Below are 15,150 nucleotides of genomic sequence, written 5' to 3'. Positions count from 1 at the left end.
AAGAGTGCCAAAGCCAATTTTTTAAAAATAATTCTAAGTATGTGACAAGTGCAAGTACCAATCTGGTAGAAATAGGTGAAGTATTTTCTGGACTCCAAATCTCACAGGATAAGTGTCTGTAATATTAAATAATTTGCTTCTTAAGGGAAAGACTGACAAATCTGAACAAACTATTGTAGTGAAGATACTTTCAGTTGCCAATGAAGGCAAGTATTGTCAGTGTCATCATCTTCTCAGCCATAATGTATGGCCGTGAAAGCTGACCACATAAAGGCTAAAGAAAGAAAATGACTGGATTCTGGTGCTGAATAGTATTTTGGATAGCAAGTGCAAATAATTCAACACTGAAGTAAAAACAGTCAGCTTATTTGAAGGATGAATGTGATTTTATCAACAAATAGACCTCTTTGAGATTAAATCAGGTGATCAAATTTTCACTAGAACTTTAACCACTGTATTTGGAAACTTGTTTTACTTTAATAGTGTTTAAAAATCGCAGTTGAATATTATTTTGAGGATTGGCATACCTATAAAAGATGATATCTTTAATTTGCAGATAAGCATTGATAAATAGTTATTCCATATCACAATATGGCACCTACTTTAGTACAGATTGTCTTTGGATTAGGAATGAGCAGGTACTTTGTTCTTTCTCCATGGATAATCAATGTAACTGAAGTTTACTTTGCTATTAGCACTGTAGGAGGTAGGAAAAATATTTCAGCTGCCACTGCTGGTTTGTAAGCAGTGTGTGATTATATCTATTTAAACAAGTCTTGACTACTTTCATTAGAACTCTCTCTGTTTATTAGGTAGCAGCTGTAAGCTCCTTGAAAGATCCCAGGAATGTCCCCTCCCACAATGAAAGGTTTATCACTGTTCTGGAGTCTTTTACCAACCAGGAGAGATGTGGAACTAATTGGCAGATGGCTGCACTGACTTTTTCCTTAGAGATTTGGATTCACTGTTTTCTGATGCTTTTATCCATCTGCAGGTGTATAGGTGCATATACGTATATTTGCTCCACACATGCACCACTTCTGTCTCAAAGCAATAAACACATTAAAAAATGTAAAGTAGGACTATGTCAAAGAGGGGCAAAACAGGATTGTGTTGTATTCTCTCAAGTGCAGAACAAGTGAAGGTCCCCTTCCCCCAATCCCAATCCAATGTGTAACAAACAGAATACTCATGAGACTGTAATGTCAAGTATAGTCATTTATCCAGACTGATTGGAAAGTTGGGGGTGGTTGGGGATGATAATATCTCACAGATGGGGTGGCACTACCCAAGACAGACCATCAACAACATAGGGGTGAACTCACAGCTCCTGCTTGAAGAGCAGGTGACGGTCGTGGCTACGAGAGCCTTTACACAACTTCAGGTTGTGTGCCAGTTGCTGCTTTTCCTGGATCAGGAGTCTACTCAGTCGTATACAGTCTGGTAATCTCATACTTGGACTTCTGCAATGCTCTCTACATGGGACTATCCTGAAAGAGCATTAAGTCACCAACCTAGAAACCAGGAGATTGGGACCATTCACCTTCAGCACAAAGCCAACTGGGTCCTTTCTCTCAGCCCTAGGAAATCACTTCCAAAAATCTTGCCCAAAAAACCCTGCAGGGGCTAGTCCAGGAAATTGCTAAGAGTCAAAACTAACTTGAAGGCATGCATGCATGCACACAAACAAACAACGTACACAATGTAAATCCAGCAGCCTTCATTTGGAAAACATAATGTACCATTGTAAGCCAATATCTATAGTCCAACGGCAGGTCAGCCACACCCGGACTCTCATTAAAGGAACAAAGAAGAAAGAAAAATATTGTTCCTAATGCAAATCCATTCATAAGAATTCCCATTTTTTCATTCCTATTGCAGTAATTTATTGTAAGCAAAATAAAAATGTTAGCAATGTGTTTAATATTTTACTTGTTTTTATACTTTGGAGGCCGTAATATGAATGGGTTTCCTTCAAGGTTTGATCTGGAAAAAGGTAACTCTTAATTCATAAAGATGATGCAAAAAGAACTATGTTTAGAAGTTGGTGTATATTAAAATCTCATGTTGGTTGAATAAAAAAGCTCTCTGGTGTTTCTTTTTTTCAGGATCGAAGGCGAATGTTTGAGAACAATCTAGTAAAAACAGGTCTGGAACTAGAAACTGAAGATAAGAAGGTAGGAATTACTGTGGGTTGTTAGTGATTAAAATAAATGATTAGAAGTATTGGGGCAATGAAAATTGCTAGAAATAGTTAGCAGTGAGATCTTTGCTCCCTGAACACCTTGTTTAATTTGTTTGTTTGTACTACCATCATTATAGATAAAACATGGTAATCAGAAAATAATACTGACAAGTTTCTGAAGCAACTGTATAAGGGTACTCCACAATTGATCTGTGTCTTTTGCAGTTTTGTAAGACATTACATTAATATTCTGCCCTTTTTTTGTTAAAGGGAGATTGCACGATTTTATATCATACTTTTATGTCTATCCTGGATTATAGGTAATTCTATGCAGCGTGGAACTGATAATAAATATTTTTTTTTACTGGATGAAATTCTGCCCATTAACCATCAGGTGATATTTCTAAAATCTCAAAGAAATAGGAATAATTAAAAACATAACTAGCAACTGCATGGACAAAAAAGATTTGGACATAAAGAGGTTTCATGAAAGAAGTGGAATGTTGGAAGTGGAATGTTGAACATTATGAAGTTTCAAAAACTGAAAATTGATTTTTTTTTTAAAATCTAACATTGATTGCTTTTTCTCTCTTCCTCCAACCCCATATTAGCTGTTAGCCAACTTGCTCCAATTTAATGTTCTCAATTCTCAATATCTTATTTTTGGTAAACTGCCCAGAGTCACTGAAAGTGAGTGGGCGGCCATGTAAATTCTGTAACTAACTAAATAAATACAATAAAATATTTAACATATCATGTATCAGTAATTTTCCCCTAGTAGTCCCCAAATAACTGGCTCTGAATTTATGTTCAGATTGTGGGTGCAATCAAAAGGAAATAATTACAAATCTTAAATCTTGTGTGTGTGTGTGTGTGTGTGTGTGTGATACACACACACACACACAATCTCCTTAGCCAGCACTTGTTAGGATAGCTGAAAATTAGTCTGTTATTTCCTCCATTTTCCATAATACTAATGAAATTAGTGATAACTAATGATTTAAGTGTGACTAACGTTTTTTGCCTCAGATTCTAAAAAGGAAACTAGAAGTACAGTGCAGTAAATGTCAAACCTAGAGGTGATTCTTACAAATGTTTTAGAAGCCGCTTTTACCCTATTAGAATTGAGGTGTCCTTGTTTCTCATATGTGTATTTTACGTCCATACACTTAAAAGTTGCAAGAGACCTTTAGCACTAATTGTCTGAATTTTTTTATTTTTAGTCCCAGAATGTTTTAGATTGCTCTCCCTCCCCCCTCCCCCCCAAAAAAATTCAGGAAGATTTCAGCCTGGCTGTTCCAGAGATTGTTCATTATGGACTTTTTCTGAAATGCTGTAAACCTCATCTGAGTATGGATAAATAAATTCTAGAAGAATAGCAAGATCAGTGCGTGCTGGAAGAAAAATAGAGCTTTTGGAACACTGAAAATATTCAAAGGACATTGTCCTTCCCAATTATACATGGGGATGAAAAGGGTAGTTGTCCAACTTCTTAGACTTTGTAGCTATTACCATACCTTTGGAGAGCAAATTGCTTAGTTTATGATCAACTCTTTTTTGTTTCACTTGCAGGAGTCTGAAAATAACAAAACGTATTTTGTGAAGATTCACGCCCCGTGGGAAATTCTGATCACTTACGCCGAAGTACTCAACATCAAAATGCCCATCAAAGAGAATGATATTCCCTGCCCAGTGGAGAACCCATTGGACTGCATATTCGCACCATTTAGGCTACCTGAGATTGTGATGCACCCTGAACCTGACTACTTTACAGCACCATTTAGCAAAGAAAGGCAGGAATTGTACCTCATTGATGATGAGAATACGTTTTTCTCGCCATCTGTCAGAAACAGAATAGTGAGTACTTCATTTACCAATTCAGTGATCATGTAATACAACAAACGCCAGCTTGTGGATTAGATGGCAACATGTTGCCTACCACAACATGCCTATGGGGACCGCTGTGAAATTGTCCTTAATGCTCTAGTGTTGTTGACTTAAGGTTGGTTGGTTTTGCCATACAGAATCATTTGAGAAAAAAGCACCCTGAGCATAAAATGGCATATGCTTTACTTTCCTTGGTTATTCCAGCCAGAAAAGGCCTTTCTTTTGTATTTAAATGATATGACTCACCCTGAATTACAGCACAAAGGATGACTCAGCAATTGCAGAAGGCCCAAATATGGGAGAATTCAGCAGGGTCAAGCAAAGTCTCCTCAGCTGAGTGCCTGTCTTATTGTGTTGTCAAAGCAATTTTTTTCCCCAAGGATGGTACTCTTTGCCAATTTATTTCATAGAGGTGTTTCCTGTCTTCTCTCATTATTGGAATGGAAGGGAAAGAAGCTTGGCCCTTTAGAAGTGTGGAGGAGCATTGCTGTTCCAAGCAGTGTCAAAGGATGAAGCATCATTAAACAAACCAGATCTTTGAAAGTTTGCAGAATTGAGTAGAAAATTAATAAAACTTAAATTGAAAGTTTGCAGAGTCATAACAGACACACAATTTTACATGGTGAAATGAATACAGGTAGCTTACAACAGTTCATTTAGTGACCATTCACAGTTACAAAGGCACTGAAAAAGTGACATGACCATTTTCCACACTTATGACATTGGAGCTTCCCCATGGTCATGTGATCAAAATTCATATGCTTGGCAACTGACTTGTACACATGACACTTACAATGTACTGGAGCTTTTGCGACCTTCTGACCTTTTTCAGTGGGGGAGCTTGGTTCACTTAACAACCATGTTACTAATTTAACTGCAGTGATTCATTTAACAACCATGGCAAGAAAGGTTGTAAAATGGGGCAAAATTCACTTAACGGATATCTCTATTAGCAGCAGAAATTTTGAGCTCAGTTAAGATTGTAAGTCGAGGACTATCTATATATCCCTAATAGAAGAGTCATACTGTTTTTCTATTTTTTCACAAAGATATTGAAAAACATAAGGCGGTGAGATTCCTAACTAGAAGACTGAAACAGGAAGAACAATAAAATTTATCCTCGGAAAAACTTGCTTCCTTTTATAAACTGCAAGAAGTATTTAGAAAGGGCCTCAAAGATTAATGTCATAATTAGTATATGTAACTAATCAAAAATAACATGTCAAATTTCACAGAGGAAAAAAAAAAATTCTCATAGTTTAAATAATATGGCAATAATTTTGAATATGGAGTTCTATCCCCCTCTCTTCTAGGTTTTTTATATTTTAACAAGGTGCCCATATGGAACAGAAGAAGGGAAAAGGAAGTTTGGAATCAAAAGACTTCTAAATAATGGCACCTATTCTGCTGCTTACCCTCTTCATGATGTAGGCATTTTAGTCTTTCATTTATTTTCCAGTATTTGCATTATATTCTGAAGAAAACGTGTATTTCTCTGTAAATTGTATTTGAATATATTTGTCTGTGCTTTCTTAATAGGCCAGTTTCTATGTTTTTTGTAATTGTGAATATTATAATGGAATTGCTTATATTAAAGATATGTGAATGCATTTAACATATGCTAAAACAACTCTAAATATCTCAGAAAAAAATGAAATTGGAAGGAGAGAAAGAACAATATCCATTTATAGTTGTAGAATGAACAAAAGAGCATTAGAAGATTAGAGATTAGTGTTATATTGCCCTCTGGTGGCAAGCAATGAACACTTGTTGGACACACAAAATCCATACATATAATTAACTTGGAGAACAGTCTTATTGATTCTGATATTCTCCCAGAAAAGTTGAAAAGGAATTATTACCTTATATTATAAGGTAATAATTATAAGTGCTTGTCATCAGAAGTTGTAAGTGTTCCATCACTGGAGATGTTTAAGAAGAGAATGGACAGTCACTTGTCTGAAATTAGTATAGGTTCTCCTGCTTATTCTGGTTGATTCAGATTCGCATAACTATGTTTAAGATGAAGAAAGCCTCTCTAAATTTCTTATGAAAAAACAAATACATAAACATTTCTCATGCTATGTGAGTAGCTGAATGTTGCTTCTCAGCTAAACTTTATATTTATATCGAAGTATGTCACTTGCTTTCTCTATTGTATGCTCTCTTTTCTTATCTATTTTTATTTCCATTTATTTATCTTTCTGAATTGCATGGTCTGAGTTGAGCACACACACACACACACACACACACATCTATAAATAAATGAATACATTCTGTTTCTGTGTAGGTGTAAAAATGTCTGTCTATTAAACATGGAAATACCTATAGATTTATTTTGTATTTTGCAATAGTATTGTTGGAGAAATTGTTTTGCTATTTATTGTTGTATTTTGTTTCTTCTTTATTTATTTTTTCACACTGATTAAGTGTCAGTACTGGAAGAAGTCAAATGATCCAAAGTGTGAAAATGAAAGATATACCTTATATAGGGAGTGGGCCCGTTTTCCTAGGTTTTACAAGGAACAGCCCTTGGATCTTATCAGGTAAATGATCATCCCTGATATATGAATGGCCATTGGGTCATTCCAAATATATAGCAATAGCTTTATAGCACTCTTTGAGCAGTTTGCAGTGTTAGCATATTGTCCTCAAATATTTTACCTACCTTGGAAACATGCAGAGCTGAGTCAACCTTGAGCTGATCAGGATTGAACTCCTAGCTGTGGGCAGAGTCAGTCTGCACTACTGCATTCTAACCACTGTGCCACCGTGGCTCTAATGTATGCTATATTACCTGCCTATATTTCTTTTTCTAAACAATATGTTTATATGTTGAATATAATGTAAAAATAAGCAGTGTATGCTTGAAAAATAAGTTGGAAGACATGCTTGTGACCATATATGAGCACAGTACCTTTCTGTCCATCTTTTTCCCAGCTTCCACACAAGTCTGAAAAAAAAAAAACCCAACTGCAGTTTCTTTAAGCGTAATATAGAACAGTATCATTGCTGGTTGGAGAATTCTGAGTTTTTAAGTCTACATATCTTAAATTTGCCAAGGTTGAGAAAGAAATACAGAGTTAACAACTTAAAGAAATTCCATATCTTTTCATTCTCATATAGAAGTTTGGAAAAAATGGCTACTTTAATTGTTAGCAAAAGGTTTCTGTGCTGGTCCCTTTTCAAAATATTTTGAAGCATGCAGAGTGCTAATATAAAAGACCAAGAAAATACATAATAAAGTAGATAGGAGAACTGGCTTGACAATAATTCAATATATTTTAGATATATAGTAGATATCCAGTATTAGAACTTTCAGGGGTGAATAAGCTGAGGATTATTTTATAGTAAGTTCCTTTGGGATATGTCTCAGAACATTATATCAAAATTTTATCCTTTATTGTTATTTTGAGCTTTGCCTTTGTTTTTCTTGAATTATTTTCTTGCAGGAAGTATTACGGAGAGAAGATTGGGATTTATTTTGCCTGGTTGGGTTTTTATACTGAGATGCTGTTCTTTGCAGCTGTTGTTGGTTTCATTTGTTTTCTGTATGGTTTGTTCACAATGAATGAAAATATGAGCAGGTAAGTGTAATTGACATAGCAACATTAGTTAAGTTACATTGATCAGTTAATGATGAAGCTTGCCTTCTTTCTTTCTTTCTTTCTTTCTTTCTTTCTTTCTTTCTTTCTTTCTTTCTTTCTTTCTTTCTTTCTTTCTCTCTCTCCTTCCTTCCTTCCTTCCTTCCTTCCTTCCTTCCTTCCTTCCTTCTTTCTTTCTTTCTTTCTTTCTTTCTTTCTAGATGTATGGTTTTATGTAAAGATTCTGGCCTAACCTGATGAGCTGATTTGAATATATTTCAGCAAAGATCTATGACCCAGTGGCAGAACTGTAATTATGCCATAATAATGGCTCAGATATAGTTTTCAACCATAATAATAGCTCAGATATAGCTTCTTACGATGTACTGAAAGACAGAGATTAATTCTGATTGTGAACAAGCACTATTATTCCTTTAATCCATTTTATTAAATATCCCACATCTTTGTCCATTCTCTTTAGCAAAGAAATATGTAATCCCGATATTGGTGGAGAAATTATCATGTGTCCATTATGTGATCGAAAATGTGATTACTGGAGGCTGAATTCAACTTGTGAGTCTTCACAGGTTTGTAACAATTACAACATTTGTATTTTCAAAAATACATACTTGTATTTTTGTAGTACTCATTGGATAATGCCTGTTTTTCAATTCTAGTATTCCCATTTGTTTGACAATGTGGCAACCCTCTTTTTTGCAATATTTATGGGGATCTGGGGTAAGTGTACTTGTTTCATTATTAATGTTTTCAGAATTAATTTTAAGGAGTTGGGAGTTATTTATTCAGAGATGATTTTGTGTTTTGATTTGTACACTTCTCACATTTAAATGGGTGTTACAAAAATTCTACAAAATAAATAAGAGATAAGTAAATAGTCTGTGCTTAATCAGACTCCATTCCATTTATAGAAAAGCTGTTCAGGATACAAAAGCTTTGTTGAATTACTATGACAAATTGTAAACATCATTAATCTGAAAGAAAACTGGATAGTTGATTGATAAGGACAAAGTTTCAGGCATGATATTGTTCCCTTCATGCTGAACATCTTCTATAATACTGCAAACTTTCCCTAAATATGTTTATTAACTGAAATTCAGTGACCTAGATAAGTAAGATTTTAGTTGTGCTTTAATGCAGCTGGTTAATTCTGACCAGTTGAAGTACTGTTGACATAATAATATCCACATTTATAATAAAAATAATTTCTACAGCATAATTAACATATTTCGGTAAATAAATATTTATATAAGTAACTATTACTTCATGCTTGCATCCTGGAGTTGTGGGTGTTCTATCACTGAAGGTTATTAAGAAGAGGTGGATAATCAGTTGCCTGGAGTGCTTTAGGGCAGGGCTTGCCAAACTTTTGCACCCCAGGGACCACCAAACTCATAATTTTAATTCCTGCAGACCACTAATATGAATTTTGACTGACAGTGGCTTGCTGACGTTGGTGGAAAAGTTGGTCCCACATTCCAGAGCTGCAGTAGTCACAGGACTGGCCCTTTGGTCATCCCGGAGCAGCTGCTCCTCCACCCGGGTGCACTGGCCTGCTATGGACTGGAGGAGCTGCTCCGGGATGACCAAAGGGTCAGTCTTGTGACTACTGCAGCTCTGAAATATGGAACTGACTTTCCCACCAACGTCAGCAAGCCACCCCGGGATGGATTTCCCTCCCGCGCTGTTTGTCTTACCTTCCAGTTCCAGCTTGTGGGGCTCTACTCAGGGTAAGGTTTGCGCTCAGCCAAAGGGTGGGGGCCAGTGGGTGGGTAGCACAGCCTTGTGTTTCCACGTAGCCTGGATTAATTGCTTTGGGGGGGGTGCTTTGGGGAGAATCATTCTCCCATGAGCTGTTCAGAGCATCCAGAAGTGGGAGGTGCTTCAGCCTCTTCTGGAAAGGCTGGGCTTAAAACTCCGGGACGCTCCTCCTCCTCCACGAGACACCTCCCCAGCATCCCCCAGTTTTAGCTCAACCTTCGTGGTAAAAGGTTGTGCATTCCTTGACTGGAACGGTTTTCTGATTCAGGTTTGCTCTTGAGTTATTTTGGCTTGTAAAAATCTTCCCCATTTAATTTGGCTTTTTTCAGGCTTGTGCCTCTATTGGGTTGCCTCGACCAGTTTAAAAACAGTTTCTTTGTAACTAGCGGAGCCTGCTACTCCATGGGCAGCCTGAGGCAACTGCCTCAGGTAATTACCTTATCTAACTTTCCGATCATCTTCTCTGCGATCGTAGCGGAGCGCTCGCAGCCGCGGCTCACTTTGCCTTGCCGTTTCATCTGACAGGAGCATTTAACTCGCAAGTTAGAGCCTCAGTAGCAGCGGCTCGTTAGACTTCTCAGACATTAGCAGCGGAGATTCTGGCTTCCCGCCTTTTTCAACGGTGGGCTCAAGTTTGCGCCTAAATATCACAGGCGCCATTCCCCACTGGTTTCCCTTTTGGGTGACCGGGGCAGTACCTTCCCACTTCATTCTCCCTGGGTTTAGCTCTCCCTTGTCTGGCTGACGTTGGATAAGCAGACAAGTCATTAAACAGGAATTTCCTTGCAATTGCCTTTGGATCATTTCTTTGGAGTGAAGCCGCAAGCCATTTTAAACAGCGGGATGTTTTGTTTTGACAGGAAAGAATCCACCTCAGATCCTGTATAGCTGGTTTCCCTTGTTGGGGACCAGGGATCCAGAAAGTTCTCGCTTGGAGCACTTGGGGGTTTCCCTTGTTGGGGACCCTTAGATACTGTTTACCATATGCACAGTTTTACATATGGATATAGGCATATTTATATGTATATGTATGGATGGATGGATGGATGGATGGATGGATGGATGGATAGATAGATAGATAGATAGATAGATAGATAGATAGATAGATAGATAGATAGATAGATAGATAGATATAGACTTACTCTCCTGGAGGAGCATTCTACTTTCAACCACAGGGGAAGGCATCACCCCAAAGTACAAATATTAACAATAACAATAACAACAACAACAACAACAATAATAATAGTTTCTGACGCCTGGGCCATTAGGGCAGCTACAGCGGCGTCCTTTTTTACACGGTCCTCCCTACGATGGCTCTTCCACTTGAGGGATATATTGCCAGCATCAAATGTCAGAGCCCACCAGGACATAGCTAAAATTATTGCAGCAGCAGAATTCTCCACCGATGCCACATTTAATGCAGTCAAATTCTCGCCTAGGGCCATAGCATCTCACGTATCAGCATGGAGACTGCTATGGCTCAGGCAGGCGGATACCAAGCATAAATGCAAGTTGGCATCAGCCCCAATATCGGGGGATAAATTATTTGGCAGTGTCTTGGAGCCCCTCCTTATAGGGAATAGAAACAAGAAAAAAGTGCTTCCCCCTCTTTTTCGGAGGTCTGAAAACAGAATGCCCCAGTTGTTTTGAAGGGGTTCCTTTCGGACCTACTATCAAGGCCCATACGTTCCCAGATCTCAGAGAACATCAGGCTACAGGCCCAGTTTTAGACAGGATAGGTCTGAATCTTCCGATAGAGGTCAGCAGTGAGGCCAAAACAGAAGAAACTCCAGAGGCACCAGAGGCCGATTTTTTCATTGCCCCAAGTGAGTCCTTGATAGCAGTTCCCATTGGAGGGCAGCTAAAATTGTTTGCTGATCAATGGGACAGCTCCACCTTTGATGCGTGGGTCAAGGACACTATTAGGTTTGGTTTGGCACTAGAGTTTCAATCCTCCCCCCCAAACTTTTTCATTAGGAGCCCTAGGTCCACGGACACCATTAAGAGGGCGTTGATGCAGGAGGTATCAATCATCTTCTACATATTCAGGCCGTTAGAGAGGTCCCATCTGAACAGCGGGGTCAAGGCTGTTACTCTCTATTGTTTGTGGTCCCAAAGAGTTCAGGGGGCTGGAGGGCAATTCTGGACCTCAAATGTCTGAACAGATCATTGGTTTATCGAAAATTCAAGATGACTACTCTCCAGTCCATTCTGCTCAGCATCAGAGAGGACGATGTCCTGACCTCTATAGATCTCACAGAGGCTTATCTACATATACCAATTAGACCTGCTCACTATGAATATCTTAGATTTTGCTATTGTGATCGGCACTACGAATATAGCACCCTACCATTCGGTCTGGCTTCGGCCCCTAGGACTTTTACCAAGGTCCTAGCGGCTTTGGCTGCCTCACTCAGGATCAAATCTATTCACTTATAATGTTATCTGGATGACATTTTAATTTTGTCATCTTCCAGACATCAAGCAAAATTAGATACCAAGATTACTCTGGAGACCCTTCAGGGTCATGGCTTTTCCATAAATTGGGTTAAAAGCCCAACTAGCTTAGATCCCCTCAACTAGGTTAGTTCATTTAGGGGCAGTGATAGATACCGTGGAGGGCAAGGTCTTTCTCTCTCAGGACAGATTAAACAGTATCCAGTCTTTGGCCAGAAAGATCAGAGCCTTAAAGAGGGTTTCCCTGGCAGTGCTGTCTCAACTGTTAGGGAAACTGATTTCTTGTATTTCCATTGTGCCTTGGGCTCGATTCCATTCCAGAGAGCTGCAATGGTTCCTGCTACCTTTCCAGCGATCTAGAAGAGCCACTTCCAATGTCCAGATAAAGGTACCACACAATGTTCTCTGATCGTTCCGCTGGTGGTCGGAAAAAATGATAAACAAGGGGTGTCCTTTCAAGGAACCTTACAGGGCAACAATCACAACCGATGCCAGCTTGGTAGGATGGGGAGCTTACTTCCAACCCCACACTGCGCAGGGAATTTGGGCTATTTCCAAACAATCACAAAGCATCAACCTGTTGGAGCTGTGAGCAGTTCACCTGGCCTTACGCAGTTTTCTACCCCTTTTCCAATCACACCACGTTCTGGTCTTGACAGACAATATCATAACCAAGGCCCACGTAAACAGACAGAGGGGGTACCCATTCCAAACTTCTGATGCTGGAGACGGCCAAGTTGTTCAAGTGGGCCGAGGCCAATCTGTTTTTGCTCAAGGCAGAACACATAGCAGGGGCCTTAAACACACAAGCGGACTGGCTCAGTAGGGCCACGATAGATCAGGCAGAGTGACGCCTACACCCGTCTGTCTTCCAGGAAGCAGTGTGGAGGTTTGGGCAACCGGTGATCGATCTATTTGCCTCTCATCTCAACACCCAATTGCCCCGGTATATTTCAAGGTACCCGACTCAGGGGGCAGAGGCCGTCAATGCTCTGCGATATCAGTGGCCTCCTGGACTTCTATATGCGTTTCCTCCACTCCAGGTTGATCCAGAAGTTATTGGAGGAATGAGCGGAATTGATATTGGTCGCCCCTTACTGGACCAGGTGAACATGGTTCGCAGACTTACAGGACCTGTCGAGAGAACAGCCTTGGAAAATACCACCGTCGAAGGTTTTCCTCTCCCAAGGGCCGATACTTCACCCGAACCCACAATGGCTCAGTCTAGCCATATGGAGGTTGAGCAGAGCCGTTTAAGGGCCCAACAGATTTCAGAAGATGCTATTGCCACCATTCAAGCATCCAGACGGTCCTCAACAAATCGTATATATGAGGCCACGTGGTCTGCTTTCTGTTGCTGGTGCCAGGGGTCTAAGATCGACCCAACTGCCCCATCAATAGGACAACTATTGGACTTTTTATAGGAGGGGTTGACCAAGGGCCTATCTCCAAATACTTTATGCAGACAGGTGGAGGCTTTAGCCTCGGTGATAGCCTGGGGTGACCTCTGTTCCATAGCGCACCATCCACATGTCCACAGCTTTCTTAAGGGTGCTGAAAACTTACGACCTCCTGTAATTCACCGCTATCCCACCTGGGACTTCAACAAGGTGTTAACCGCACTTACAACTGGCCCGTTCGAGCCTTTAAGAACCGCTAGTCTTAAATTCCTGACATATAAGGTGGCCTTCCTAATTGCAATCATATCAGCAAGGAGGATTTCCGAATTGGCGGCATTGTCAATGAGAAAGGACCTGTGCGTGTTTCATGTGGACAGAGTGATTCTCAGATTGGATCCATCGTTCACTCCTAAAGTAAATTCAGCCTTCCACAGAGCGCAGGAGTTGGTGCTTCCAAATTTTTGTCCGAAACCATCTCATAGACTGGAGCATCAATGGCATCGACTTGACGTTCGAAGGGCCTTAAGCATCTATCTAGACCGCACGGCGGCATTTCAAAAATCTGAGGCTCTATTCCTATCCTTCAACCCATCCACTTTAGGACAAAAGGTGTCGTCGATGACCATCGGTAGATGGTTGAGAGCCACCATAGCTAAAAGTTACGAATACCAGTCCATCTCAGTTCCTAAGGGCACACGGGCTTCCATAGACAAAATTTGCAGAGCGGCAACTTGGGCTTCACCCTCTCCCTTTGTCGAGAAATTATAAAATTGATGTCTATGCCTCAGCGGACACTTCATTTGGCAGAAGAGTCCTGCAGAGGGTCCACAGAGTTTAGGAGTGGATTTCAATCCAGAAGGAGTCCCTCCCAAAGGACAGGCCGAGCTTTGGTATGTCCCACTTCTGGATGCTCTGAACAGCTCATGAGAGAAAGGGCGTTGGTACTTACCTGATACACCCGTTCTCTGTGAGCTGTGAAGAGCATCCAGCCCCACCCATTTCTTTCCATCTGGGGGGTTCCATTCCAGTCAGGGATCCAGATTAGGTGATGAGTTCCGGACTTTGGCACTCAGTCTTCGCAAAACTGGGGGACGCTGGGGAAGTGTCCCGTGGAGGAGGAGGAGCGTCCCAGAGTTTTTAAGCCCAGCCTTTCCAGAAGAGACTGAAGCACCTCCCACTTCTGGATGCTCTTCACAGCTCACAGAGAACGGGCATATCAGGTAAGTACCAACGCCCTTTCTCTGCAGACCACCAAAATTTTCTCATGGACCACCAGTGGTCCTCAGCCCACTAGTTGGCGAGCACTGCTTTAGAGTCTCCTGCTTGAGCAGGGGGTTGGATTAGAAGTCCTCCAAGGTCCCTTCCAACATGTTATTTTGTTACTAAAACAGTAGAAACTATTTAAGATTACGGTCTCATGCTGTCTCAAAGTATGTTTAGGCTAATTCTATGTTGCTTAACCCTCTCTGATTGTAGTTACACTTTTCTTGGAATTTTGGAAGCGACGACAAGCTCGACTTGAATATGAGTGGGATTTAGTTGATTTTGAGGAAGAACAGCAACAACTCCAACTTAGACCAGAGTATGAAGCAAAATGTACACAAAAGAGGAAGAATCCAGTGACTCAGGTGATTTTGTCCTGCTTATTTAGAAGATAAAAATAATTTGCAGCTTGTGGCATTAATAAGGTTTAGGTAGCTTTTTTGGAGAACCCTTAGATGAGTTTGGTCTCAAGACCTACTATGCTAGTTTAGTTTAATATGCCAGCTAAGAATACACATTTGTTCTAGAATATGATAGTTGTGTATTGCTTTAACATGTTGTTAAAATGCAAATTCATTTTAAACATCAGCACTTA

General features: G+C 40.0%; 1 protein-coding gene across 14 annotated transcripts in view; it reads left to right on the top strand.

Moving 5' to 3' along the window:
- The window catches only part of ANO5 (anoctamin 5), a 71,183-nt gene that overhangs the window by 36,769 nt on the left and 19,264 nt on the right, over window positions 1-15,150 (top strand). For all 14 annotated transcript variants that reach the window (XM_026706428.2, XM_087921257.1, XM_087921254.1 and 11 more), the window contains 8 exons: window positions 2,109-2,177; window positions 3,758-4,042; window positions 5,386-5,499; window positions 6,503-6,618; window positions 7,525-7,659; window positions 8,138-8,243; window positions 8,334-8,394; window positions 14,769-14,920. In XM_026706428.2, coding sequence (XP_026562213.1) covers window positions 2,109-2,177; window positions 3,758-4,042; window positions 5,386-5,499; window positions 6,503-6,618; window positions 7,525-7,659; window positions 8,138-8,243; window positions 8,334-8,394; window positions 14,769-14,920 — 1,038 coding nt within the window. The remainder of the gene's footprint in view (window positions 1-2,108; window positions 2,178-3,757; window positions 4,043-5,385; window positions 5,500-6,502; window positions 6,619-7,524; window positions 7,660-8,137; window positions 8,244-8,333; window positions 8,395-14,768; window positions 14,921-15,150) is intronic.

The sequence above is a fragment of the Pseudonaja textilis genome, chromosome 1 (genome assembly GCF_049901715.1).
Source record: "Pseudonaja textilis isolate UNSWEBS1 chromosome 1, rPseTex1.2, whole genome shotgun sequence".
Classification (NCBI taxonomy): domain Eukaryota; kingdom Metazoa; phylum Chordata; class Lepidosauria; order Squamata; family Elapidae; genus Pseudonaja; species Pseudonaja textilis.
The sequence above is the reverse complement of the archived record's forward strand: the minus strand, read 5'-3'. Positions and strand labels throughout refer to the sequence as shown.